At 46.4% G+C, this 27,554-nt stretch overlaps 3 protein-coding genes across 3 annotated transcripts; 2 read left to right on the top strand and 1 right to left on the bottom strand.

The window, feature by feature from the left end:
* The first annotated feature begins 10 nt into the window (after positions 1-10).
* On the top strand, positions 11-15,023 carry LOC120846859 (general transcription factor IIF subunit 2). The gene is made up of 8 exons (XM_040218754.3): positions 11-219; positions 368-441; positions 1,813-1,967; positions 4,479-4,508; positions 5,574-5,655; positions 6,878-6,974; positions 9,701-9,844; positions 14,656-15,023. Exons 1-8 carry the CDS (start codon positions 157-159, stop codon positions 14,773-14,775), a joined length of 765 nt encoding a protein of 254 aa, XP_040074688.1. The 5' UTR covers positions 11-156; the 3' UTR covers positions 14,776-15,023.
* LOC120846856 (ATP-dependent DNA helicase Q1) lies at positions 14,884-17,271 on the bottom strand. Its single transcript, XM_040218750.3, has one exon. It carries the CDS (start codon positions 16,954-16,956, stop codon positions 15,043-15,045), a length of 1,914 nt encoding a protein of 637 aa, XP_040074684.1. The 5' UTR covers positions 16,957-17,271; the 3' UTR covers positions 14,884-15,042.
* Positions 17,272-17,556: 285 nt separating this feature from the next.
* Positions 17,557-27,134, top strand: LOC120846860 (profilin-1). The gene is made up of 4 exons (XM_040218755.3): positions 17,557-18,075; positions 19,005-19,179; positions 24,158-24,255; positions 26,479-27,134. The coding sequence occupies exons 1-3, from the start codon at positions 17,956-17,958 to the stop codon at positions 24,253-24,255; spliced, it is 393 nt and encodes a 130-aa protein (XP_040074689.1). The 5' UTR covers positions 17,557-17,955; the 3' UTR covers positions 26,479-27,134.
* Positions 27,135-27,554: the final 420 nt, after the last annotated feature.

Genomic DNA, 27,554 nt, shown 5'->3' with positions numbered 1-27,554 from the left:
GTATATCGATGACTTTGCTTAGTTCGTTCGTGAGGCTAGCGGGGAAGACGCCGTTCTGCTACGAAAAAATGGACGCGCACTCTGCAAATTCACCGATTCTGGTCTGACTGTTTTCATCCGTGTTCCAAATTACCGTGCTGCCCGTTTAATTTGACAATGGGTGACCAAGATAAGGAACTCGACTGCACGAATGCCGCGCGCGGTGTGTGGCTGGTGAAGGTGAGCGCAGGCTAGAAAGAGGCATTTCGTTGCCGTTGCTTGATGCATAGCACATGCCTCGTCAACTCCTGGCTGTTGGCTCTAATCGTGCGATTATTTATTGTTAAAACAATATTAAATTGTACTCAACTGACTTCCCCGCTTTAAGGTACCCAAGTACATTGCATCGAGATGGAACAAGGCTCCACCCATGTCTGAAGCTGGTCGACTTAAAATCACCAAGTAAGCAAACGGTATTCTTCTATGAAGAAGGGGGAAAACACAATGAAAAAAAATATGTATGTATAGTTATAACAAATGTTGACTGGGCTCCTTGCTTGAGTGATTTTTTTCACGTAGGAGCGCTGCGCTTGCAGTGCACGATCCGGCTTTCGTAACCTTATAGGTATTTCCATATTGGAGGTATTCATTGGCGTCATAGCGGGAGGCACTCTCTCAACCAAGGGAGCTATACTTTGTTTCACCTCCAGTCTAGACGCAGCCGACGCCACGAACTGATGGGACCAATCGGACAGCGTCAAAAGTGCAACATTATGGTGTTCGCCATGTTTCTGTGTGGGTTTATCGTCACAGATCCAATCATAAACAGAAAACGCCCAGTGATTTGCGCTTTCGTTGCTGCTTGATTGGTCCGATTACCTCATAGCGTCGGCTGCATCTGGACTCCAGCTGAAACGAAGTACAGTTCCTGCTGGCTTCGTTGCCACCTCAACAGATGATGCTGCCTTTGCCTTGATGACGGCTCACATTTTTATTTCATCCTCGGAATCCTCAAATCCACTTTTTCACCAGGTGGCACCAGTGATTTCTAAAATAGAAGGTTAGCAGCAGTCTGAGACTCTTTGCTTCTTGTCCTTTCCCTTTTTGCACTGATCTAGAGGAGAGGGAAGGCAAATTCTTTGTACGAGACGGGGGTCCAAGGAAATCCATAATGAGCAGAAAAATTATGTTGGGGAAGCTCAATCTAGGTCACTGCATCTCAATGCCCAAAGTCTGGTCACTGCATTTCAATGCCCAAAATCTTGACACAATTGATTCTGGATCTACCCGTCGTGTGCGCCACAGTGTTTGTTCTACGTCCTCATTCCCTACTTCGCCTACGGCACCTGCTGTACAGAGCCGCCATCAGTCGTCTCTTACAACTATGGGAGTGTTCGTCAACGGCCATAGCTGCGTGTGCGACTGCTTGACGCGTGCTGACGGCGAGCTTCCACGGTTCTTTTGCAACATGCATTCCGCACCGTCAAGCTTGTCAGTCTTGGCAGCCTATAAATCTGAGGTCGTTCTGAGCATGTGCTCTAAACAGTGCCCTCAAATATGGCGCCCGATGAATACCCTGTATAGTCATAGTCGCTGGCAGGATGAGAAGAGCGGGGAGGCCCTTCGGCTGTCCCGCCTCCAGGTGGGAAGCCGTTTCGCGATCCTTTGACATGCACGCACAGCTAAAGCGTGGTAGAAGTCGAGAAGCACGTGCTGGAGGGCCGGACACGAAAAGAGACGCACCCCGCCATTTTCATTCTGTCAGTGGCTATAACAAGGTCTGCCATGATACTCGAAGTGCGACAGCTGATGGAGCCGCCACTTTGGTTTCAGGGGCCCCAATGGAAAGACGGACATCCGGTTCACGCTGAGCGACGAGTGCGTCAACATGAAGGACGTCACCGAGAAGTCCACCATTCCGAAGGAGCACCGCTTCGTCATATCGAACATCTCCAATCAGAATCTCGCAGTGTTCTCCCAGAACAAGGGTACGCCCGTGCCTACAGTCGTTTCTCCTGTTGCAGTCGGGGCTCGTTAACACGGACCTTGTTGATACGGATACTCCGCCGTACAGACAATATTTTTGGGGGCAAACCGTGTAAATGCACTTATTTTACAGCAACGACCGTTAATGGGAACCTCCCTAGAAAATTTCACAGTCACCCTTCACAAAAACTCCCTGCGACGTCATCGATCGCACGTTCGCTCTAAGCCGCCGCCAAGTTTATAAGAAAAGAAGAAAATCTTTTGCCATTGAGCTTGACTCGAAAACAGTGACCTGTGGATCGCAGTGACCGTTTACCCTGCAGTCAACTGCTCCACAGGCTGAGCCATTGATGGGACAAATCTCGACGAATTAACAACGGTATACATTCCATTTCGCTCTACCTTCGACAACGCTTCGGCATCTCGCGAGCCTCAAGCGAACAGGCGAGGCCAGACCATGGCAGAAGGCAACGAGCGTGTGCTGGAGGCCGGGCGTCCGAAAGAGGCACCCTGCCTTTCTCACCTTGTCGGCGACCGTAGACAAGGCCTGCCCACGAGGTCATCATTAGCCGATCCCCGACCTGCCCCAAGCAGCAAATACGCCGAAGCCTTACGATCATATGCCGAAAGATGGCTGACACATGCCTCCGGCATCGCAGAGTCCGCATTGCGGGACGCGCCAGCGGCACGCTGACGTGAGCTAGGCGGTGCCACGTGGATCTACCGTAAAATACCGCAGAGAAGCGCCAACTTCGTTCGAGCGCCTGCTATTAACATTTGGGAATTCTGCAAATTATATGTTAAGCATCCAATTCCACCGGGCAAGCGCCCATGTCTAGACTAATCCAGTTTTCAGTAAAAGTGGGGTGGGTTCTCCCTCGGTATTTTACGATACTATAGTCGCTGGCAAAACAAGATCAGCAGGGAGTGTATTTCGAATGCCCAAGCTCCAGCATGCGCTCCGTGCCTCCCACCATGCTTTGACTGCTTGCGCGCGTTCGAGGCGCCCGAGGCATTGAAGTGTCGTTGGAAGTAAGGAGCTCGCCCTAGAGACGGGACAGCCGAAGCTCCTCCCTGCCTTTCTCGCCTCGACAATGACTACGGCAGCTGAGTTTGGGGAAGAAAGGACCGGGCCTCGTCTTCCAGGTGGTAATACTATAGTCGACACTCCGTCATGCTGGCACGTGTGCGCAGCCGTCCGGGCAGACAAGTTTGCATGCCGTGCAGCTAGACCTCGGAAGTCTGCGGCGAGTTTGAAGATTGCGAATTTCGGTTACGTCCTGTCGAGGAGGCTTGTTGTGGAGAAAGTCCTGATGAGGTGGGGGAGCGGAATTGAGAGTGGAAGCGAAAATGGCACAAAGGTCTTCGGAATCGTGCACGGGAGGTGGCTCAGAAAGGACGGCGATGAGACCACAATGATGGCGAATTACTTAAGCACCAAACGGCTGTCGCAGTGACACACGTTACGCAGTGGCGCAGATGCACTCGGATTTTTTTTTTTGTCTCATTATTATGGAAAACTTGCATTATAGAAGCTTTTGAGGGGGAACGGAGGAGTCTATATTACCGAGGCATCGTTGTATCTTTAATATTCTTTTGGTATTTGTTTTTCTAATTACTAGTTAATACAGAATCAAATTCTAGGGATTTCTGTGCCACACCAATGTAACAGAATCGGTATGTGTTGTCCATGGAGGTAAGAGACGGAAAGTGGAGTGCAGCAAATTGTAAGTGCCAACATGGGTGGTCCCAAGGGAAAGAATAGGAAAGGGAGTGGCAGAAGCGCAGAAAAACAAGGTAGACGCTACTCTAAACATGCCCGTCTTGCTACAGTGTAATGAAATTGTGCAAGTGCTGGTCTACTTTGGTTTTTTCTCATACGATGCATGACACTGATGTTGTCTTCTAAAATACATTTAAGAAGAACTAGGTAATGACCTTGCGAGGGATATTTTGCTACTTCCTCGTGTTTATTGAAGCCCCCTGAACTACTGATTTCTGCATTTATGCCCTATCATTTTGAAGAGACCAGAATACATGGGAAGGTGGACCTTTTCCTGTAAATTTGTTATGTAAACTCTGACCTCAGCGAAGGACCGGGGATTAATTGACACTGACTAAAATGCAGCCAAAATCTTACTTAATAATAATAATCATAATAATAATAATAATAATAATAATAATCTTTATTTGGAGAGGAAAACGTTACCCCTGGTGGTCTGCGCGGCTAAGATAGAAAGACAAGAGCTGATCTGCTGGTGCCCCTGTTAGCCTGCCACCCGGGGCGGGAAATAACAACAAAACAATAACAACACTTAGGTGGACAGTACCTTTTATGGCCCACTCTACAAAGTCTAAAGATTCACAAATTATCTTTGTAACCATCCTGCCTGTGTACAAAGTGGGGGATCAAAGTTGTTCCCTTTCACAAACAGTGGTGGCAAAAACTTGTTGCGTGACCTCTTAGTGCTGGTGACATTGCAGTTCTATATCACATCTTTATTCGTTTCCAGTTGTGGAGGATGGTGTAGAGCACTCAACTGGTAAGTAACTGAATTGTTTATTTTGAGCAAACAAAATATGAATTTAGCAAGGTAGGAAGGTGTGAGCAGAACATAAAACCTTTAGCTAGCTTTCAGATGACATCAATGTGGCTGCTCTGCTTGTGCTTTATGAGCAATTCTGTGCTTTGGGCAAATTTGTTAGCCCATAAAGAATACCATGAAAGCTTGTCATTGCGTGCTCGGATTCCGAATTGAGAGAGTCGAGAAGCGAAATTTTATTCAGCTTGCCCGTTTCTGTTTTTTCTAGCTTGGATTGTGTAAAAATGTGTAATATGATAACGGGCTCTCTAAATAAACATTTCCGAATTTAATTTTTCCCTTTGAACACCGTAAAAGACTGAATAACAGTTCCAACTAGTATTTCTGAGACTATCATTTCATTTTGTGGCTTATTTTCAAGTGTTTATTGTGAATCTCTGCCACATTGTAAATCTCTGTCAGCTTGCCAACCTTGTTTGCTTTAAAAACTCTTAGCACTGCTTTCGTATCATTTAACAATTTGAAATAGATTCTTGGCATCTAAAATCATTTTTGTGATTTGAGCATCGTCATTTTATTTAATTGCTTTTTGTGTACATGTCAAGTAATAGACACATTTCTCCAAGCTCTCAGCACACAAGGCCGTCTATTTAATAGAATAGAATTGTTATCAGCTTAGTCCAAAAATGTTCAGTACTGCCATTTTACTAGTTTGTAGCTCTGCGCAGACTGCTAGAATTCAGTTGTTGTTAATAGCAATCACAGTTGCATGGAACTATGTGTATGCCTCCTCTACCCATCATTCAAAAATATTTGCCAGCCTCAAAATTCAGAGTGCTTTATGGTAGTCTGGTGAAACATTCATGATTCAGTGAAATCATCCTATTGAGTTTTATGAAACAATTGATGCGTGTTTTTATAGCATCTTCTGTCACTAGAGGCTCATGTGCCAGTGGCTATCATACTAAGTATTCTCAAATTAAAAGCATTTTTTTAATCTTCGTAGCATCTTGCATGTACCTTTTTTCAAGCGTTGCTTCTGATGGGACATGTCTGAAACTCTAGGCAAGGTCTGTCTCGAAGGCCATGTTGTGCAGAAGGGTGAATGCAGACCCATGGGTGACGACCGCTACATGCAGTTGAAGAGGTAAGACCATAATTTCTTTGACATGGGGTGCTTGTTATTGCATCATAACTAGGGTTTCGTGTTTTCGGTAAATACCGATAAACCCCGAAAATTAACCCCCGAGTCGGTTTGATCAGCATCAGGGAAAATTGATGAACCCCGAATTTGAGCTGTCCTTGAAGGAGAAAAGCTCAAACTTCACGGGAAGAAATGTTCATGTACGGCTTTATTTCCACTTCACCCGGAACACAACCCTCAATGAACCGCCCTCGAAGCTGCTATTTTCTTCGAAACCACACATTATTTTTTTTTCCTTTTATTATTATTGGTACGAGGACGTTTTCCAAGTATTCGGGCCACGTGTATGTTCCTCGAAGGTTGAGAAATTCTATGCCTGTGCACTATTTTCTTCAACATAAACCTCGATAATTCCCAATTGTTTTGTCGCACATCGAAAATTAATATTGCATAGCACCGGATCTGTGGAAACAAACTAAACCCCGAAAAAGCACCCCCGAATTGGACGAAAAATAAATACCGAAAATACGGAACCCTAATCATAACATATGTGAGGTGCCTTTTGGCAACATGAGCCTGTTGCACCCTCATACTATTGAACAAGCAACAACTACAGTAACATCTCGTGGTTCTTTTAGATTTGATCACCTTCGCTAATGGCAACTTCGGCAAAAGTTTCAGCTCTGCGCTGTCTGTGTGTCATTTAAACACTGGGTATGGAACACGACGTCACCTGTTCCTAGGTGTTGATGATAGCAACCTAAATTTAACTAGCTCAAAGCTATAGCAAGATAACTTTGAGCTGCTTTGAAAAGCCTTTTAATTCTGTTTTAAACTGAAAGTAACAATACAAGGTATGGGCCAGTGCAGCCTGTACTTCTACGTGACAGTGCATATCTCAGGCCTGCTATCTCGCTAATTGCTTTTTGATAAAAACAAAAATTGTGGCATAAATTGTGCTCATTATTTATTTATTTTTCGGATTTCTTACAATATGTATGTAATTTTTGTAAAATTCCTACGCACCTGGTTGGTAAGACGCACGAATTGATAGAAGTGAAGGTGTATGACATTAAGATAAGCGCGTCACGGTGCATATTTTTAGTGATTGTTTATTTTCTACTTTAATCTCTCAAGCTGGGTTGACAAGGTTTTGCCCCTAACCACATTTTTGTCAGTTCCATTGCTGAAAACTTTGCTTACAATGGAGGATTGTTTCTCACAGGCAAACAATCCTTAAGGCCAGTCAGCCTGTTCGGCAGGTGAAGCAGCTCGACAGAATTGTCCAAAACTACAAGCCAGTGGCAGATCACAAGCACAATGTGAGCAGCTTATACCTGACTTCCTGTCTCCCTTTCCTCTTTTCTTCCAGTTTCTCAATATTCCTAGCGTTCGTTGTTCCTAATAGACTGATTGCAAAAATCTCAAAAAGCCCCGCGTGAAGTATGCATCGAATTATAGGGGCACTTTTTATGCTCCTTGTCCCAGCAGAATCTGTCATGTGAAACTAAAAAGGGTAAGAGAGAGGGTAGAGCAGGCAGTTGCTTGGTTTCAATCGCGTGCTCAACTGCATTGCTTCCGTCGTCTGCTACAGCTGGTTCTATACAGCCAGTTCCCAGAATTCCTTTCTGTGCCGCGTGAAAGCAAGTTTTGCGACAGGTCGATTGTCTCCAAGCTGTGGAAGCTTTGAGTCAATTTTATTAGAATGCACAGTGGTGCATTCTGATGGAGCTTCCAGTTTGTTTTCGGCTATATTTAAGTGTACGGACTCAGTGAAGTATGGAGGAACCTGGCTCGTTGTGGCTGTGATGGGATGAAGGCAAAGGCACAGAGGTGGCTGTTTCTTCCATTGTTTCATCTGTAAAGCTCGAAGTACCAAGCATCTTTTTAATTGGCTTTTATATTTGCTTATTTATATATGTCTGTAAATACCTGCTCTACCATTAGGTGGCTTTGACTTGAGCATCCTTCTTGCGAAACTGGCCATTCTTTGACAAAAATAAGGTGGTAGCCTGCTTGTGTTAATTACTGATTCTGATCTGCTGATCAAACAGAACCAGCTTTGTAGCGACACCAAAGTGATCTACTCCATTACCGCTTGTTCTTATGTGGCCAGTTGTTGACACCTGGGCGTAAAAAAGGTTGTTGACAAGACGCGTTTGATTTGTCTGCCAGCTGCATTTGTGTTGTTAGTCGCGCTAGTGGGACTCTAAACAATGTAGACAAGAACCCCCCGTTTCCCCCATTTTCCAGTTTGTTCAAGGCAACCCCTTGTTTGCCCGACTCCTTTACATTGTATCGGGTACTAAATCATCTTCTGTACGTTTCCTGTGTATGCCTCAGCCTTAGCTTAACTTTTCCTGTTCTCCACTGGGAGCGGGTGGTTTATGTGAGATTAACACTGCGAAAGAAAAATTTGTGCGGGAGCTTAGTTTTGAGCGAATTTATGCGAGCATGTTGTGAATAGATTACATCAATTTGAAAGGATAAAAACACAAAGGACGAGGATAGACCGCTCTCTTTCAATTAGAAACAACATTTCAGTGTTTGGTGATAGTGCAAAGTGGGTGGTTTTGTGTAGAATTCAAGTAAGGACAAGCCACGGGCAAGTTGTAATTAGACCGTTTATAGCCCACATTTTGGCACGCAAAGTTTTCTATTGTTTGTTGTAGTGTTAAGTGCTGCTCTGCCATGACAGGGCAACAGCAAATATAATTACTGGCCTTGGTTTTTATTTCTGGTACTGTTTTTTGCCGTATTTTCTTGTTATCTGTACTGGCTGTGCTGGAACGTTCCCAACTTTTCAGAAAGGATGTATGCTGAGGAATTGGGGATTTATAAAGGCAGTTAGGTGCCTGTGCCAACATAATGGTGTGGTCTTGTTTTTTTATGCGAGCCCAAGAGTTACATGCAGTAGTGGTATACAAGCATAAAAACAGTTCCTCCAGTGACATGCATTGTTCATTTTACATGTGCATTTGAAGCCTAATAGTCGTGTCCAACCTTGTGTGCACAAATCTGTGGACGTTTATGCCAGCTAAAAGTAAGTGGAACAGAAGCACTACGCACTTAACACAAAAAAGTGACCAACCTTTTTTTTTTTTTTTTCAATTTTTAACACCAGGTTTGCTAAGATTAAATCTACTTCAGTGGAATGTTCTTATGTGGAGCACCAAGCCACAGTAAGGTTAGGTGTGTGACACTAGCCTGAAGGAGCAAAACGGAAATGAGTGCCAATATGCGTGCTACATTGCACCGCATACGAGTGTATTTGCCAGTTAAGGCAATGACTTGCACCACTGCTGCATGCAGCCATCCTCATTGGATGTTTGCGAGTGCAAGTTATGAAGTTGGGTTACCTCCACAGTGTCCTGCAATTGTACAAGTCAACCTAACTGCCAAATTCACAAACCTCACTCCAATTGAGGTGCCCCTCCACTTCCTCGAGGAAGGCGCTAGGGCCGAAGCTGGGCCAATCGCGACGACGGATAGGCGGCTTAGGCTGCTTATCTGTCCTCGTGATTGGCCAGCGTAGACCCTCGTGCCTTCCTTGAGGAAGTGGAGGGGCACCTCAATTGGAGTGAGGGTTGTGAATTCGGCGATAAGTTTTACCTGTTCAAGCAAAAACGATCAGGAGCTCGTTTGTTAAAGGGAAGATGAGGCGGTTCTGCATTTGAGAAAAAACGCTTGAATTGTGTTCATTTGGCCGTTACAATAACAGATATCACAATTATATTTCAATGCGACGCGCCAGGGAGCCGCAAGAGCAATTTCAAAATAGGCTGAAGCCCCGCCTCCCTAGTCTTGGGCAGCCAAAAGATCCGTCGATGACGTCACATACAGCGACTAACTTTCGCGTTTTCTCACGTTTAACAATACTTGCGCAGCAAATGGTTTGGGTATTCGGGTTCATGGGGTAAAACTCCACTAGAATTCACTTCTAACTCATTTTTTTCAAGAAGCTCCATAGCTTCCCTTTAAATGAGGGTGTGGCAAAAAATAAAAAAGGTTGAAATTTTGAGTCATGAGGCTACGGCGATCTGCGCAGTTGGAGTTTGAGCAGAAGAAGAAGGCGGAGGGCAAGAAGGCTCGTGAGGACAAGGACAAGGTGCTGGATATGCTGTTCTCGGCCTTCGAGAAGCACCAGTACTACAACATCAAGGACCTGGAGAAGATCACACGGCAGCCGGTGGTAGGAAATGGCGCTTCTTTTTATGCTCTCGGGATGGTTTTTGTCTCAAACGATGCACTACACACTTTCGGAAAAGTTGTCCATCAGAAAACAATCTCTGCTGTCGGAAACTTGCAGGAAGTGATTGTGTTGTGCATTTGTTTAGACAGCAGGGAGGTAGTCGGCCCCAACGGGCGCCTTGAATCTTCACTGTAGACGAGAAACTTGGCCAGTGCTGTAGTACAAGTTTGCTGGCTTGGAGTCTTTAACTTGCATCACAGACTGGTGATACACGACCGCATGCCAGCATGATGCTCATCCAGATTGAAACGGGCAGGGTGGGCATTGAACCCAGTGCCGCTGGGTTCTGCTGCACAAGCTTTCGCTCCGCATGCTCCGAGCTGCTGCGCGCCAACACATGCAGCCACCGATTTATTGAAACTTGCGGGAGTTTCTACAAGTCTTGCAAGATCACAAAAGTTGCTGCAGAAATCCCAATCTTGTTCTGTGAAAGCCCTTGCCTCTTGTTCTGCCCACATTGCGATCGGTCAGTGGTCACAAGTTAATTTTAATGCCTCAATTTGGTGTTTTCCTGTTGTTTTTTAGTCTAGGTAGCCATTGAACAGCACTAACTAAAATTGTTAGTGCTTCTGTGAACTTGTAGATTTCATATCTAGTTGTTAGTAAATTTCTTATCTCCATCACAATTGTCAATGTCTGCCAAAAAAAAAAAAAAAATCTTTAGCCGGCTATCTTTTTTTTTATTTCTGCTTGTGAAAAAGGCATAGGGGTACAAAATTTATAAGACAAGACAGAAATAGACATCACAATCTCCTTGTATAGTCTCTTCTGCTATAATTATACCATTAATAATGCTACTGTAAACCTTTCCAATGGGTAGCCTTGGCACGAGTAGTAAAGCAAATAAGTTTGCACATTTTAACTGCATCAGCAACCGACAGCAGAGCTGACCATTTGAATTAAAATAGTATTGAGAATTAATGCAGGCATCATGACGGCACAGCTCATATAAATAGGTGCAAGACAGCTCTCCCGTTGCTCCGTTTTGATACATTCACAATTTTCTGCACCTAGCGGCGCAAAGAGTGAACTCAAACCAAAATTGCTCCATGCTGCGTCAAAGATAACGGTGACACAAGGTTTAGCGGAAAGTGAAAGCTCAGTTGAAAACCTTGGCTATTCCATTGCTAGGTGATGCAAGGCACCGCCCGATTCTTTTGTTCAGCCATGTGTGTCCATCCATCCATTAGATGGATTTGATGAATCATACATCATGCCCATCGTACCGTTGCATCATGGCAACATAGCGTGTAACATTTATGTTGCCGAGCACTGATCTCTATGATAATTGCTGGATCGCTGTTCCCCACTTGGTCGCTACAGCACAAGTGAAGCCACCAGATGGCCATCTTGCACGTGGCGAAATTGCAATTTTGCTAGTGTTGCAGAGGCTGGCGGCAGTGTGCTGAAGACATGTTTTCTACTTGTTCCTTTTCATTCGCCAAAGCAGTTTTTTAAGACGCTGTGTAAGAGTTGAACTTCGCGATGAAAACACGTGAAAATTTTTGCGGAAGTGCAGTGCCACATCAAAAAAGCACAACTCGTCGAAAGCAAGTTTCGCCGGTCTCACGCCGTGATCAAAGCTTCCTTGGGACGCACGCTTGGATACTGATGAAGATTCGACGCCGTGTGGATGTGTTTTGCTAGTGCAACGTGCGTGAAGCCGTATGTGCCTCTGGAGCTGCGTTTTACTTTACTCTGACAGCTGTATTTGTAACTTGTGGCACTCGCAGTCCAAAAAAGAGCTTGGTGCAGCGTCTAAGGGGACAGAAGAGAGGTAGGGGGGAAGGAGGTATGTCTTTTTTTTTTGGTCATTAGATGGTTTACAGAATGCCACGCAACAGCTCCTCATCACTGACCAGTGGTCTGGCCTATTATCAACAATTGCACGTGACATCAAGTTTAAGCGCGGCTCGCCTAACTGTGATTGGTCAGCAGATTGCACGCGACCATATGGGCCGTGCTTGAAAGATTTTCAATCTCGCCGTCTCTTACTATTGCCTTCGAAAACCATCCTTACTTCACAGCGTTGCTCTATTTGTGCTGTCATGTGATTCATTAGATCACGTGGCAGCACTTGCTGGTACAGCTGGACGATCCAGAACTCCGTGGCCTATATATGATGCAAAAACATCCACGTGCGACACACCTTTAAAACTTTGCCACAGAGTCAATTCTTGATCGCTATCCAAGCGTGTGAAGGCACAGAGGCGTAGCACTGGCATGCTAAGGAAGCTTCGATCATACCGTGGGACTGACAAAACTTGCTTTCGACGAGTTGTGCCTTATTCCTGCGGCACTGCGCTTTAGTAAAAATTTCCATGTGTTCTCAATGGCAAGTCTCAATGCTTACACAGGGTCTTAACCAGGGGCTCCGGAAGCGGGGGGGCAGGGTGGGCTTGAGCCCCTCCTGTCCTCAGGACCGAGCTGCCGAGCCCCCCCCTCCCCCTCCCTCTTTTTTTTTTTTTTTTTTAGTTTGTGTGTTTGCAGGTTATCTGTACCTCCGTCTCTCCTGAGCCGAAATAAATGAAATGACCCTTTATGCATGCTAACTTACCGCCCTCCTCACCTCCGCCAAGCACAAAAAGCACCGGGGCGGCGGAGAGGCTTGCTTGAAAAGTCAAAACCGGAAGAAAATGACAGACAGGACTCATGAGCCTGATTGACAACCAGTTTAGAGCGAGCAAAGAGGGGACAGCGAAATGAATGGATTCCGACATGACGACGTCGGCGAGCGTTTGTCTGCTTCCACCGTGTGGAAGGAAGAAGCCCAGAAGATGCATGGTGCTTCTCTGGCCTGCGGACAAAACAGGCAAGCGGTACTACCGCGGCGCTAAAAGGCCATCATTAGGAGAGGGAGGGGGGCTGGTGAGCTTGAGTGGGGATTCGGGAGTGCTTAGAAAAGGCGAAAGTCTAGGAGCTCCCAAATTCGACAAGGCGCGCCTTCGATGGCGAAAGCTTTGCGCGCATGCAGTGTCGTGCCCGCAGGGTGGTGAGGTATGAGGCGACACATGTTTACAAACTCAGGACAACACAACACGAAGTCTCAAACACAGCTCTTATCCCTCAGCACCTTCCTTTTGTGATGCCCCCCAACCTGCATTGATGCCAGGAGTCCGAAGCGATCACGGTTGATGTACTTGATCCTGAGGTACATACCGATGTATGCAATCTCTGCCTCCAGTTGAGACATCCGATGGCCCAACTTGCTGTGTTTGAGACTTTGTGTTGTGTTGTCCTTTTTTTCCCCCGGGTCTCGGGGATTTGTCTAAAACTTTTAACACTTGTTTGTGTACGTCTGCGTTAATACATCGTGCTTCCCGAGAATCCCTAAATGAAGGAAGGTTTTCATTTTTAGACATAGCCAATTTGGCATAGGCACAGCTGCGGTTGATATGTAACAGTTGGTATATGAAAGAAAAAATAAAGAGCACATGGTACGGCTGATTTCAATGATTATCCAATCATTGTATGAGTTGTCAGTGCAAGTTTCTTTTTCTGTTATTTTACTGAGCCATTGTTTTAATTTGTTTTCCATGGATATGTGCGTGAATATGCGAACGCGCTGTATTAATATGTTTTTATTCAAAGATGGCAATTAATGTCATCCTGAAACCAACCTAACCTTGAGGATTTCGGAGATGTCGAGCCTCCCCTCTAAAGAAAGACTTCCGGAGCCTCTGGTCTTAACAAACTTCTTCAGCGAATGCGATGAACAAGTCGAAAATGTGTCTTCAGCACGCTGCCGCCAGCCTCTGCAATGCTAGCAAGATGGCCGTCCGGTGGCTTCACTCGCTGGAGCGGGAAGCGCGATTCAGCAATTGTCATAGAGATCAGTGTTGCCGAGTTTCATTTTTAATAAAAATTTGTTCCCATAATTAAATATTTCTGTTTGCACTTTCAGATATTTCACTGTAAAGTTCTACTCACTACTTTCCAACGCTTGTAGAACGAACCTAGTTTGCTTTAATTGTAATTAATGGTAAAACTGGCTAAAGTGCCTTTCCTAAAATGATGTCGCAGTTATTCCCAAGGTACTCCAGAATATGTTTTTCTTTATATACACTTTAGTGCTCCAAAAAGCAGGTTTTTCTGGTCCTGAGCTTCTTCAAAATGTAGGTTTTCTGCTCCTAAGCTGCTCCAAAATGCAGGTGCTCCAAAAAGCAGGTTTTTCTGGTCCTGAGCTTTTTCAAAATGTAGGTTTTCTGCTCCTAAGCTGCTCCAAAATGCAGATTTTTCTACTCCAAAAATTGCTCCAAAACCAGTTTGGCCTGTCCCACCCCTGTATAAACCAACTTACTACGAGACCAAGTTGGCAGTTTGCTGCTGGAACTGTTGGATGGTGGTTGTAGGCAACGAAACTATGAAACACTGATTAAGCTACGCTTCAGAGTAACAAAATATCAGTCATCTTCGTGCTTAAACTCATAGTTCCCAATTATCCAAAGCTTTATCTAAAATCGCAGGAAACATTTTTCCGTCCTCCAGAAATGTTAAAAGAGTTGGCAACAGAGCGAAACAATATCGCCTGAACTCCCAGACACCATATCTTACGCTCTGCAAGTCGCCTCATTCAAATTGCAACAATTGTCAATTGCGCCTTCTCGTCACTAAGAACCAAATGGCAGCGCCCACAAGAAAATTGGGAAATGGAGTGCTGACACTCTAGGCGCAACTTGTTCGGTGGCTCTGATGTCTGTGACATTTGTGTAATCACAGAACTTAAGTGTGCCCCCTTTGTATCCTTGCAGCCATACCTGAAGGAGATCCTCAAGGAGATCTGCAACTACAACGCCAAGAACCCGCACAAGAACATGTGGGAGCTGAAGCCAGAGTACCGCCACTACAAGGACCAGGAGGCCAAGTCCTGAGTGCTCGGACATTCTCTTAACCTTTTACGTCGGAGCGATCGAAATACACCACGAGCAGCCTCACCGACGGACAGGTTGGGGCGACGCGCACATCACACAACCGACCGAATCATACGATCATATTTTTATTAAAGAGATTTTGAATGGGTCGTTTACTGCATGAGTTTGTTTGTAGAGATGTTATTGTTTAGTATGTACAGCATGTAGAAAAAGAAGAGCATCATAAATAAACAAATGGGTACACTCGAGAGAGAGAGCCTTGCCTCATCAATCGATAACAACAACCTCAGCAGTGGAGGTGGTAGGTGTCGCCGTGGCCTGCGGTTCTGCCCTGTTCTTTCTCTGGGAAGAAGCTTGGCTACCAGCACTGCTGGTCTTCCGTTTCTTGTTTGGCTGCGGTAGCTCCTTGTCTGCGGACATCTGCTTCCGGGTCGAAAATGGGAACACCACCTTGGCCCCTTTTTTCACTGCCTCTTTCATCGGACCTGCCTCGAGGTAGCTGATGTAGGCATAGGGTGTCGTGTGGAACCGTTCGCTTAGGTAACCCTCCAGCAGGCAGAAGGTGACAATGGCCTCGCAGCGCTCTCTCGGAAGGTCTGTGAGGGTTGCTCCGCGCTCCTTCCACTTTTTGACGCCGCCGCCTTTCCCGGTCCATGCATCTAGCAACTTGGTGGCCGTCATCTGTTCCCCTGCAGCGATTGCCGCCTTGAGAATCTTGTAAATGTCCTGCACGTGTCTCGTAACGTCGACCTCCTTTGTGGATGACACTGTGGAGTCGCAATTGTCGCACATACCGTTGCAGCACGTCTCCTCTCGATTCTCGCCGAAATGCTGGCAAAGGACGGCTCGGCGGCAGCGGCGTGCTTCCGTGCAGTAGCTGACCATGGCGTAGACGTTCTCCTGGCCAGTCTTCTCTGCAAAGACGGACGTGGTCTGCCTGAAGATGTCGGCGAAGCGGTACATGACAATGCAGACTGCCGGCGCATCGTCTCTTCCCGCACGCCCGCTCTCCTGGTAGTAGTTTTCGACGGATTTGGACATGGTGTGGTGGATGACGAAGCGGACGTCCGGCTTGTCAATGCCCATGCCGAAGGCGACTGTGGCTACCACCACGTCTATTTCGTTGTGGGACCAGCGGAAGTGGACGTCGCTGCGGTCCTTGTGGTCCATGTTGGCGTTGTAGCAGTCGGCACGGATACCATGCTGGCAAAGCCCGCTTGCCACCTCGTGGGTGTCCTTGATGGAAAAGCAGTACACGATGCCGGACTGTCCTCTGAACCGTCCGAGAAGGAGGCCGACCAGGGTTTCGAGGACCTCCGCCTGTCCGGATGGCTTGCTGCAGACCTCGTACCGGAGGTTTGGCCGATCCAGTGGAGCCCTTAGGACGACGCAGTCCTCTATGCTCAGCATCTTCTGGATGTCGGCCACTATGGTTGCCGAAGCCGTCGCAGTGAGGCCCATGATGGGAACCTTAGGAAACTGCCGCTTCATAATGCCCAGGTACTTGTAGTCTGGTCTGAAGTCGTTGCCCCACTGAGAACAGCAGTGGACCTCGTCTATGGCCAGCCTGGAGAAGCAGCCCTTTTGGTACGCCTTCTCGAGTTTGGCCATGAACCGCTTGCTCTTGGCCATTTTCTCGGGGGTGACATAGATGAGCTTAATGGGGGACTTCTTGTCATCCATGGCATTGGTGATGGCGGAGGTCTTCTTCTGCGGGGTGGTTGCCGACAGCATGGCTACTGGGTAGGAGAGTCTTTCGAGTGCCATCACCTGGTCTTCCATGAGAGAGACCAGTGGGGACACGACGACTGTGAGGCCTGGGGACAGTAGGGCTGGCAGCTGGAAACACAGGCTCTTGCCGCCGCCCGTGGGCATGATGACGATGCAATCGTGGTTTGACATGGTCACGTTGATGGCGGGCAGCTGAGTGGGCCGCAGGCCCTTCATCTTGAACACAGACGTCAGTTTGTCCAAGACCCCAGCCGACCAGGGGTAGGTTGACTTGTGCCAGTCCGTTTGGTTCACCTCGTCCAACATTATTTGCTTCATCTTGACCTTTAGTTCTTCTGTCTTTTTGATAATGCACAGTCGAATCGTGTTCAACCGCGATATCTCGTTCTCGGTCGACATAAGCTGCTTTTCCAACTCACTTAGCTCCTTCTGCAGGGATATTTGCGACATTTTGTAGCTTCCTCGGGTGTCCCGCGTGGCGCTTTATTTATTTGTTGCGCTAGTGGCTAGTTCATAGGCATTCTATTACTTGAACGCCGTCATAAGGCAACGCCGGGTTTTGCAATCTCAAAGCAGCACAGCGAGTCAGACGCCATCGGACGCCGCCGGCGGGCTAGTTTAAGACACACTCGCCAGTTGGCGCCACCAAACACAAAATTTCCGGTTCCGTTCGCCTGACGTCACAGATGAATCATGATGGCGATCGTGAACTCAATCCCGTGGCCTTGCTACGCGATAAGAAATAGTCACGGACGTATCGCCATGCTGTTCTGGAGATAATACATGCAAACGATTTATAATTAATTACCTCACTCAGTAAAAGTATTGGTCAAGCTGCGGCAAGCTGTCAGAGTCTAACACTATAGAAAAGTGTTTCAGCAACGAGCTGCCAATGTGATGGCAAGTAAAATAAACGAGTTTGACGAGCGTGGATGCTCGTATTCCCCTTCGTTCGGATAACCTGCGGTTATCTAAGTTTTAGACTGAAATTTTGATGCGTCATCTTATCCGTCGATCGCTTGAAATGGAGTAGCAGGATTGCGGTGCATGAGTCAATCGGCATCTGGAATATTCGCGCAGTTGAAAAGCAAAAACAATAAACTTTAGCGCTCCTTTTTTAACAACGCGTCGATGACGTACGCAGAGGCGGTTATTGTTGGAATAAATATTGTTTTAACATAACGTGCAAGGCGTCTACATTTCGCTATGGTGAGTTTCTCGAGCCGCGGCAGCGCAGAAAGCAGTGAGCCGGTGATTTCAGGTCAGCTGATTCCCGGTTGAGATCACGTGGTACGCCGCGCCGCCAGGAACTCAAGGCGCTCAAGGGCTCAAGAGCGAGCGCACTGATACATCGGAGAGCAATTCTTCGACGGCCGGCGGCTTTGTTGGTTGGACGCATCTGGTGGAGCGTGTGTGCGGTTTCATAGGATTTTCCATCGCTCAAGAAGAATGTCTTGGCAGGCGTACGTGGACAACCAGATTCGTGCACAGGTCAGCTGCAAGGTTGCGGCGATAGCGGGCCTCACGGACGGCGCCATTTGGGCGAAACATGAAGAACCCAACGTGACGGTGAGCGAACCCCCCCCTGCCGCCGTTCCGTGCCGGCTCCCACTCCCCCCCGGCACGTTCCCTTCGCTCGTGCTAGGCCTAACAAGCCGACATATTCAGCCGCCTTTTGTGGTGTTTTCGAAGCGTCAAGTTCGCCGGGAATTCGTCGCTGGCCTTCGTCAGTCTCCGTTCGGGCCTGCCGAAGCGTTCGCGGAACTGTCGCGATAGCCGTTTTGATAAGTTCGCCCGGTTTGCGGGGACGACTTTATCGGTTTTGGCATCGTACACGCCCTACCTTGTTTGTCAAAAAATTCCTCCCCCTCCGCTCCCGTTCCGAGCCGGCTGAAACTAAATTTAGTACACTTTCGCGAATGGGCCCTTCCGACAGCCGAACGTATTTGACGTCCGTCGCAACGGCCGTGCGAAACAAAACAAAAACTTGTGGCATTTCTTTGGAAGATTCTTGACGAAGTCTCCGAGCACATTTTTCCCTTGTCTCTTGTCAGGCGGATGCCCCAATGACTGATCATTTCGCTGTTGTCTAGGGGCGGTCAAGAGCTGAGAATTCCCCCCCAGTCATCTGACCTATCTAAGATTGAAGACTAACCTATTTCGGCTCATTATGCATCTCTCGGACTTCAAAAAGACAGCCGCTCCTTACGGGGCTAGGCTTAGGTCAAACTCCCGTGGTACCGGCATTACGAAAACGCAAGAAAAAAAAGTACGCCTCACGCCTCGGCGCGATTTTGTCGGACTCCCGTCTCATAAAACGACAAGGACTGAGATTCGAGCAATGTTATTCTGCTCAAAGCGGGCGACCTTAGACCAAGAAAGGAAGGGGGAGGTGTCGGTGCACGGGTGGGTTAAGATGATTTTTTTTTTTAATCTATATCTTGTTGCGTTGTCGGTGGTGGTGGGGGATAATAGCGAACCTGTTTTTCTGGGCGCAGATTACGCAGCAGGAGCTGAAGACCATCGCGGACGCGATTCGAACCAACCCTACGGTGTTCAACGTAAGCGGAGTTCATTTGGGCGGCGAAAAGTATATCTGCCTCACCGCCGAGCCCTGCCTGGTGCGTGCCCGAAGAGGCAGTTCTGCGATGATTGCCGTTGCGACGAACACCTGTGAGTAGAGGCTCGTGGCGTTGTTGGCTGCTACCTGCTCGACAAACCGATTTTTTTTTTCCTTGTTTTTACAGCCGTCTTTTCTGTTGTTTTTTTTTTTTTTCCTAAGCGGCTGTCAGTTTCTTTCTTTTTTTTCTTTTTGTGTGCGCTAGCTTTTTTACCATCTCTTCGCGCCGGTTATTGTGTCCCAGGCTTGAGTAGTGCCAAGCGACGCGGGTTAAAAAAAGCTAGCATCGCGTTCATTCGCGAGGTGAATGTCTGACGTATTTAAACGCTTCATTGTTGGTGGCAGCCGTTGTTAGCCGCTTTGGTGGTGACTTAGGAACTTTAGTGGTCTCGTTCTGCCAAAGTCGTGTTTATTGAGCAGGCTTTCGCTTAATGCGCCTTTTATTTCTTCGGCGGTTGCATTATTAGTTTGTGGCGCCTTCAGAAGTTTGAGGGCGTGGCCCATGCTCAGTAGCTGTTGTGATCACGTTCTAGGCCCGACGATTCTAATATACCATTTGCTATATTTCCCAAGCATCAAGGAGAATGCAGGGATTGGTGTTCTACGCGCCGCACGTGCCGACGTCAGCAGTAACAACTTTTCTAAAGCAAAAACCTAAAACAAATTGCAACTTGCACGCGCGTTCGTCAACGCTTTGTCAGTTATTTACTTCGAATCTTTTATATGGGGAATGCGTGCGCGTGTGGCGCGTGGAACACCAATCCCTGCATTCTCCTTGATGCTTGGGTAATACTGCAATAGGTTTATTCTGTTGACATTTAAAAGCGTGAAACCAAGTATATCGTGCAGGCAATTCCAATGGTGTGGAGTGAGTTAACTTTATTCAGCCCAATTTTTTGTTAAAATTGGGGAACATTAAATGCTGACACCATTGGAAGCTACATTCTTGCATTGCTGTCTCCAGATTTACCATTTAAAATTGCTTTCTTTACATGTTTCGCTGGCATGTCAGGTGTCCTCGGCCGCATGTATTGGACAGCTTTAATGCATGCAGTCTATGCTCGGGGTTTGCACAAGTTTCATTTAAATACTGGATTGCACATTAGAGACTTCTGATGTAAAACCTTGTGCCACTAATTCCTCTAGTAGTGAAAGTAATGAAGGGTTCAATACGTAGGGGAAGCAAATTTGCTTTGTCCCCAGAGAACCAGCTTAAACATTGATGCCAGCCCAGCTGATACTTCACATGCTTCCTAAGTTTTTAATGTTAAACACTAAAATGTTTGTCAGGTTCGTTTTTATACAAATATATTGTGCGTGTTGCTTTTTGCTTTCTATGCTGTGAAGGCTAGGCTGCTTGAGTTGCTCATGCTCTATTATCCTGTATGTTTTAGTTTTAAGCCCACATGTGTTGGGCATCTGTGCTATGGGTACCATCAGTGGTGTAGCATTTTTAATATTGGTGCTGTTGACCTTGTATTGCTCAAGGTGGGAGTGGGTGTATTGACTGTAGGCTAGACACGAATGGAACTAGATTGTGAGAATTTTAACTCGCTGCCAGATTTGGGGATTTTTCTTTCTCTTCCATGATTGATGTTTCTAGATTTCGTGCCCATCTCGGGTAATTCATGGAAAGAGCTATTTCAGCCATCTATATCTCAAACATTAATTTTTAGAAGTTGAGTTCTAAAATAATTAAGGGTGTGTGCAAATTGTATTAAAAGTAGCACTGCATCCTTCTTAACCTTTGTAACGTTAGGCGTGCAAGGCCAGTATGTCATGCAATGCTAGGCATGACATACTGAATCTCTTGACAGTATTGAAGCTAGTAATGTTGCACTACTCTGACCCAAGCATTCTCACACCCCTGCAGGTAAGTGGAAGGGCCAATGTACCTGTTTTGCTTTCTAACGGGGAGTTCCAAATTGTATGCTCGTGAAGCTGTTGGGTGTCATTAACTGTAGTTAAGGATTGTTTGTTTTGCTTGGATATCGGCAGAGTTCATTGTTGTATAATTGTTCAAAAGGTGAGGTGTAAAATTCTCTTCCTTTATGCTGTTTAGGTGGATGATAGGTTCCCAGATAGGACTGTCATTATCCATGGCTGTTTAGGACTCAGTTTGGTTATCTTGTTGTGAAGTTATGGTTACCTTTGTTGTGGCACATGGCTCAAGGTGTTTGACTACTGATAGCCAATGCATAGTCTTTTTTCTTGCTTAGTAAACATGAAATCCCCTTTGATGGGGCAGTCAGTTGGGATTGCTCTCCTAGACCTATTCTTGGAAATGGGTCTTGTTGCAATCGGTGCCAGTGGGATTCACCAATGATTGAGTCTTGTTTTAGTGTTGGGATAGCTGAAATTATTTTATATTTTTAGATGGCCTCGATTCCTTTCCTCACGGGTGCCCAATGCCCTTTGTTGGTTAGATAAACCCAAGCATTTTACTATTACATGGAAACCATTCTCCTCCTCAATTAAGTCCCTTTACTTTTAGCTTCTGTATTGGCAATGGCTGCTGTTTGTTAGTCAAGCATTTGACATCTGATAGATGCTCCACACATGGCTAGGAACAATGGAGCTTGTGGCCACTGTGCAGATAAATAATGGGATATGGGTAGCCTCATGATCCATGTCGGAGCAAGCAAAAAATGTAGATTCTTTTCTTTCCACACTTCTAGTTCTGTTCCTGAGGTGGAATCCAGTAGGTTGCTGTATTTCCTAATCCCAAGGGATGTCGAGAGTTTCGGAAGCTTGGGCAGAGGCTTCAACAGTTCCTATCTTGCGGGAGTGCTAGTGCACGTAGTGTGCTTGTCCTAGTCCACCAGACAGTTGGTTCATCCCTCGATAGCATTGCGTGAAGGTTTTATTTCCTCATTCCACAGTTAAGAATTGCGCTGAAATAGTTAGCAAAATTAAGAGGCTAAAAGATTTGGACATGCAGCAATTCTGGGAGGCGCAAAAAAAAAAAAAAAAAAATACTAGGATTGAGTTGTGGTCGTTTGCTGTGAAAGTGAGTGAAACCCCAGTCTCTGCAGTGGCAGCTCCACCAGTTCATGCTTTCCACTTTCGATAAGACGGGGGGGGGAGGCACTTCGTGAGCACTTGGGTTGAAACCACTGCAGACGGCAACAAGTCCATCCTGGAGGCAGAGATCCTCCAGCAGTCTCGTACGAAACTTGTAACCCTATAAAGGGACACTAGGTGGATTCTGAGATTGTCTGTTTACCGTCGTAACTCAATCTATGGGCTCTTAAGCATCCTAAAAAACTCGAAATTGCATTCATGTGCAGCCAATTTCCCTATTAAATTTCCAATCAAAGATCCTGCCGCCCCCCTTTCTGCGCCGTGGTGCAGAACACAAGAGGGTGCCACCTGACGGGGCGGCAGCATTTGAGGGCACGTGACAGTTAATCATGGGTATCGGCTTCTCGGCAGACTAAATTTCCCAATATGCACACCTTCGAAAAATCTGCTGGCCGGGAAGCTGTCACTTGTGATTGGCTGTCGCGCACCCCCTCCTACTGCCTTTCAGTCTGGTGGTGCCCCCTGGTGTTCTGCACCACAGCGCGGCACGACCGTTGATTGGGCTTTTAATAGGGAAAATCGTCCTCTCTTGAATGCGATTTTCAGCTACGTGACTTCTAGAAATGCTCTCCTCCTATATTTCTTCCGACTCCCCAGTCCAGTTTTGGTTTTGCTTTCGAGCAGTCGGTTTTTTTTTTACTTTATTAAAAATGTGACTCTAGCAAAATATTGATTGGGATGCTAGAATTGCCTGGCAAAAAATAAAAATATAGGGGGGGGTTGTAAGTTTTGTAGCCCCTAGATGAACCTGAAAGGGCCTGGCGAGTAGCGTGAACACCATGTCTGGTGAGATTAGCTTTTGTCGTTTGATCTTTGAGCTATGTGATTGTTAAACGGTTATTGCCACGGTTTCTGTGGATACATTCTTTCATATTTATTAGCATCTTGAGAGGAAAAATGGGCACATTAATAATCTAGATTCATGTTGTAAAAAAATACCCCCAAACTCTGGTCTGAAAACATGCTTGAACTCTTTTTGTTCGCATTCCGCCCATTGGAAAGCAGTCACCTTGTATCGCTGCTTTGCTCAGCACATACGTCGTATCACTGCGCCACAGTGTTCTTCCGCAACGACAGCCAACGCCATTTTTGAACCATGCCTGCTAGCCGAAGTTCAATAGTTTTTTAACGAGCAGCCGCAGACCGTTACCGCACAGGAGCGTGAACGCGGGTGGGGTTCGGGTTAACACACTCATCAGTGATACACCCACCGTCCGTACACAAATGGCATTTGGTGTTTGTTGCCATGGTGGTGGCGATGAAAGCAAACTATCTTTATGCTGCAGGACACTGCACTGCTATGATACGAGGGCATGCTGAGGCCCCTCCTGCATGCTTTTCAATGGGAACGGACACAAAAAGAATTTGAGATACGGACTTAACACAGAAGGCTGGTTTTTTCCCAGCGCCTCTGTTATTTATCCCTAACATGGGTCTGAAGTACCCAACTACCGAAAAATAAACTTATCCTTTGCAGAGCTGTCTTGTATTTAATTACTAATGGCTCGACCAAGTTTGTATGAGCAGTCGGGTGTTCTGCTCGACATTTTTATTTCATTTTGAAGGCACAATTGTTCCGTACATGACTGAGGGCTATGCGAGTTAAGGCTGTCTACCCATTAAAAATTAACCCTGCAAATGCTTGAAAAAAACATTGACTGCAACGTGGACTGTGTCTTACCATTGGTTCCTCTGCACTTCTATGTTTTTCTGCTTGCTTGGTTAATGGTGCTAGCTGGGGCAGAGTTAAATTAGGGGCATGGTACATCCCTACTGCTCCATTGGCTCCTCCACTTATATTGGTTTGGCTTATTGGACTTGGGTGAAATGGCAAGCTAATGTTTGTTGATTTGTGTATGCACAATGTATTCAGTGTTTCTGGGATCTTGACGCATGGATCGGGTCACTTGGCCTCCTGTTCTTACTTCTGGCTGCTTTTGGAAACAGGTCTCCTGGTTGCTGTCACCACAGACGGTGTTCCCCCCGGCACGCTCAACACGGTGGTTGAGAAACTAGGAGACTACCTGCGGTCAAATAACTATTAGGTGAGTCCCACCTTTTTTTCCTGTGGGTGAAAGTTGGAAAACATGCATGCCTTGTGCTGCACTGGCTTTCCATGCTTCTTTGGTGCCTGCACATGGTGTGTGGGACACTGCCTGTTTGGTCTTTCATTGAGAGCTATGTGCACTCATCGCAGTATATGCTACACGCATATCCTCCATCATTTGGATGTGTGGTTTTTATCATTGAAACAAGAAAACTGAATTTGATGAGACATTTGGGCTAACTCCAGTACACGCCGTGCAACCTGTTTTGACATGTTTGGTGCAGTTCGCAATGTGTCCCTACAGTTTTGCACCAGGTTTTCGGGTACTGTTTCTCTTATGGCTGGCTGCCTTTCATACTTCTGCTCATTAAAATATGCATGGAAGAGTGCTAGTTTGTGGAATATCCTAATGGTAAGGTTCCGAAAGTTGGTGTACACACAGTGCCTTGCCACACTTCCTCGGCCTGTTCATAATTTTTATGTGCCTACCTTGGAGGTGGACAACATGAATCTGTGCAGATTTTCTACTTGTAGTTTTTCTCTTAACTTCATACTTTTCTTTTTTCTTGTATATGTTGGCATGTGATTTTTTAAATAAATATTGACACCAGGCATTGCACTAGATACGCTGCAATCTTTGCTCAGTTTCTGGTGATTGCGACAAGTTTGCCTTGGGCTTCGCTTGGATATTCATTCTACAGCTGTGTTGTAGCCTTGTGAAGCTTATTTCCCACACCTTTTAGGATGTCCCATCCTTCAATGGATCTGTATATTCGCAGCATTAAGGATCTAGCCCTTCCCAGTCATTGTTTGGTGTTGCCCTTCAAATATTCTCACATTAAAAGCTAGCATTTAACTTAGACTGGTGCTAGGTTGTGATGCAGGCCCTGGGGTTTCATATTAGTATGGTTTTCATATTGCTCACTTCTGTCTGATCTAGAGTCAGGGATGATATAGAAAAGGCCAGGAGGAGCACATGGCCTACCAGGCCTGTCACACTATCTACTGGGAGAAGACTACCATTAGCGATGCTTCAGCAACTTTTCAGTTTTTGTCGTCACTCCCAGCTTGCCCAGCTGTGGCAGAGTTTATGCTGCAAAATGAGTGTGGCTGAATTTACCGGGTTGGCAGGTTGAGCGGTCAGTTTTTGGGTGTGGTAGTAAGTTAGCAGGGTGAATAAGTGGTGTTTTCTTTTATTTCACCTAGCACTATTAGGAACTATCGTTTTGCTTCAGAGGTCATTTGCCGCCTTTATTGTATCATCATGCCCACACTCTAGAGCTGGGGTAACAGCTTCAACTCGCATGAGTACTCCAAAAGCTGAACTTTCTGTAGCTTGAAGCAGGTTTGACATTTCCAGAGTTTACTCCATACCCCTGTCGCACAGCCAGATTAAATTTGTTTCCGTCCAACGACATTGACAGAGTGGTCAGTCAGCGTCCTCTGCTTCAGTCGCAGCACATCGCGCGCAACGCTCTTTGCCGGGATCGCAAGCTGATTTGTCAGTCGCAGTCCTGTCATTGGATGAGAATGATCCCTCTCCTGTGTGGCAGGCATTTGCTTCGATTTCACCAATACTTGCGGTGTTCCAGACTCAAGGCTGCGACAATCGTAGTCACCGATAAAAACGGCACGACTCTCTTGCCAGACCTCCAGTAGGCACTCATTGCCTTCGGTGGTGCTTTGGCTGGATGTGCATGCATCATCAAGGTTCTGGGTGCAGGTCAACTGAAATACCTCCCTGCAGTTGTAATCTTCATGTAGACCTTTTTTCTCTTTACAAATGCAAGCAGTCTCTGGCTCCCAAGGGACTTCCTGTCGCATTTTGCCAGGCCTTCCCGGCCTGTCTAATTTCTGGGACGATTAAGCATGATTGAAATCGCGAAGTTGGTAATTTAGCAACCTCCTTGTGTCGCACAATCTATGCTGTAATGCGTCGCCCTACTAGAGTAACAAAAAATCTCCAACAAATCTTTCCAACCGGTCCGTTGGCTGACCACCTGGAGAACTGGCCATAGGATATTTCGCAAACGTTGCAACGAGCACTGCTATAGTGAGAGTTGTTCGTGCTCATTTGAATGGAAGTTTGCTGGGACAAAGTTGGGCTTCCCTCCGGCGCTTTTAGAGAGAGGGTATTGGCCGTCCTGACGTTGCAACTGTGTGGATTGGAGCTGGGCCATCTTTGGCACCTAAGAGTTCTTCATTTCTATTCTCCTTTCAGTTTTACAAAGTCTGCCACGAAATTGCACGACCCCCACCTGCCCACTCCACCCTCCCCCTTCTTACGTTGCCTCCCAAGACCCCGTGCAGCCCAAAGGAAGCCAGGCTCGACTGCGAAGAATCCCCAGTCTACAAGCAACGTCTTTTGCATTTTTGTTTTTCCTCTCGAACTGTTGTTGTTGGAAGGACGTTTCCTCTCGCCATGTCTCTGTCCCTCCCCTTCTCTGGAATGAGTAAGGGGCCACTGCTGGCCTCCTCATTCTCTCGTCTTTTTTTTTCTTTACTGGTTTTAAGGGGTGGGGATATTTCTACTGATAGGGGACAGAAAAAAAAAAGTTGCGAGCACACTGGAACTGAATGAAGTTAAACAATAAAACGATGTAACAACTGTGGAATTTTTTTACTAGCTGTATATTGTAGGTTTGGCAGGTGCTGTTAAATTGTTTTCAGATTTCCAATGGCTTCGTTTTCTTGGAGCATTTTGCCAGTACCCCGATTTTTTTATTTTTTTTTTAATGTTCGAGTGTTATGCGCTGCCTAAACAGAGATGAAAATTGTACTTAAATTTGAATCTCGGCAAGAGTGTGTGTGCGCGCCTCGTTTTTTCTTTTATTTTGAAATTAGGTGCCATTAAAATGTTTTTGTTTTTGTACACGGCATGCGGGTTTTTTGTTTTTTCGCGGCGCGGGGTTGACTGTTGGTGCAGAGCCTAGTCAGGAGATGCGAGGGTGGTTGCTAAGTGGAGGACTCTGGGAGTGGCCAACGGCTTTGCTCCCTCTCCCCGAGGCGTGATTAAGCAGTAAATTCTAACCGGCCACCCTTGCCTCGGAGACCTATTTATGGTCGAGTTTCTTTCTTTGTGATGAGGGAGGCAGAGGTCGGTAATTCTTTGTCAAGACAGGCTTCCCTTCAGGTGCTCTTTCTGCGGATCTAAATGTGGTCAGGGTGACGTTGCAAATGCGCAATGGTTCTTAGGTTATTTTTTAAGCTGCTCAAGACCCTTCTACGTGCTCGCTCTCCGCAGATTTGAGTTGGCGGCGATTCTTTCCTTGCAACTTCGGATGTTTTTAAGGATGC

This window comes from Ixodes scapularis, unplaced genomic scaffold (assembly GCF_016920785.2).
Source record: "Ixodes scapularis isolate PalLabHiFi unplaced genomic scaffold, ASM1692078v2 PGA_scaffold5__190_contigs__length_132052651, whole genome shotgun sequence".
NCBI classification, from domain to species: domain Eukaryota; kingdom Metazoa; phylum Arthropoda; class Arachnida; order Ixodida; family Ixodidae; genus Ixodes; species Ixodes scapularis.
This window is presented reverse-complemented; position numbering and strand designations above follow the sequence as displayed.

Bases quoted from the DNA above. Each gene is read 5' to 3' on its own strand.
- LOC120846859 (XM_040218754.3), top strand. From the start codon at position 157: ATGGGTGACCAAGATAAGGAACTCGACTGCACGAATGCCGCGCGCGGT. The intron at 220-367 runs GTGAGCGCAGGC...CCCCGCTTTAAG, and splicing joins GCGGTGTGTGGCTGGTGAAG to GTACCCAAGTACATTGCATC. The intron at 9,845-14,655 runs GTAGGAAATGGC...GTATCCTTGCAG, and splicing joins AGATCACACGGCAGCCGGTG to CCATACCTGAAGGAGATCCT.
- LOC120846856 (XM_040218750.3), bottom strand. From the start codon at position 16,956: ATGTCGCAAATATCCCTGCAGAAGGAGCTAAGTGAGTTGGAAAAGCAG.
- LOC120846860 (XM_040218755.3), top strand. From the start codon at position 17,956: ATGTCTTGGCAGGCGTACGTGGACAACCAGATTCGTGCACAGGTCAGC. The intron at 18,076-19,004 runs GTGAGCGAACCC...TTCTGGGCGCAG, and splicing joins ATGAAGAACCCAACGTGACG to ATTACGCAGCAGGAGCTGAA. The intron at 19,180-24,157 runs GTGAGTAGAGGC...TTTTGGAAACAG, and splicing joins TGCCGTTGCGACGAACACCT to GTCTCCTGGTTGCTGTCACC.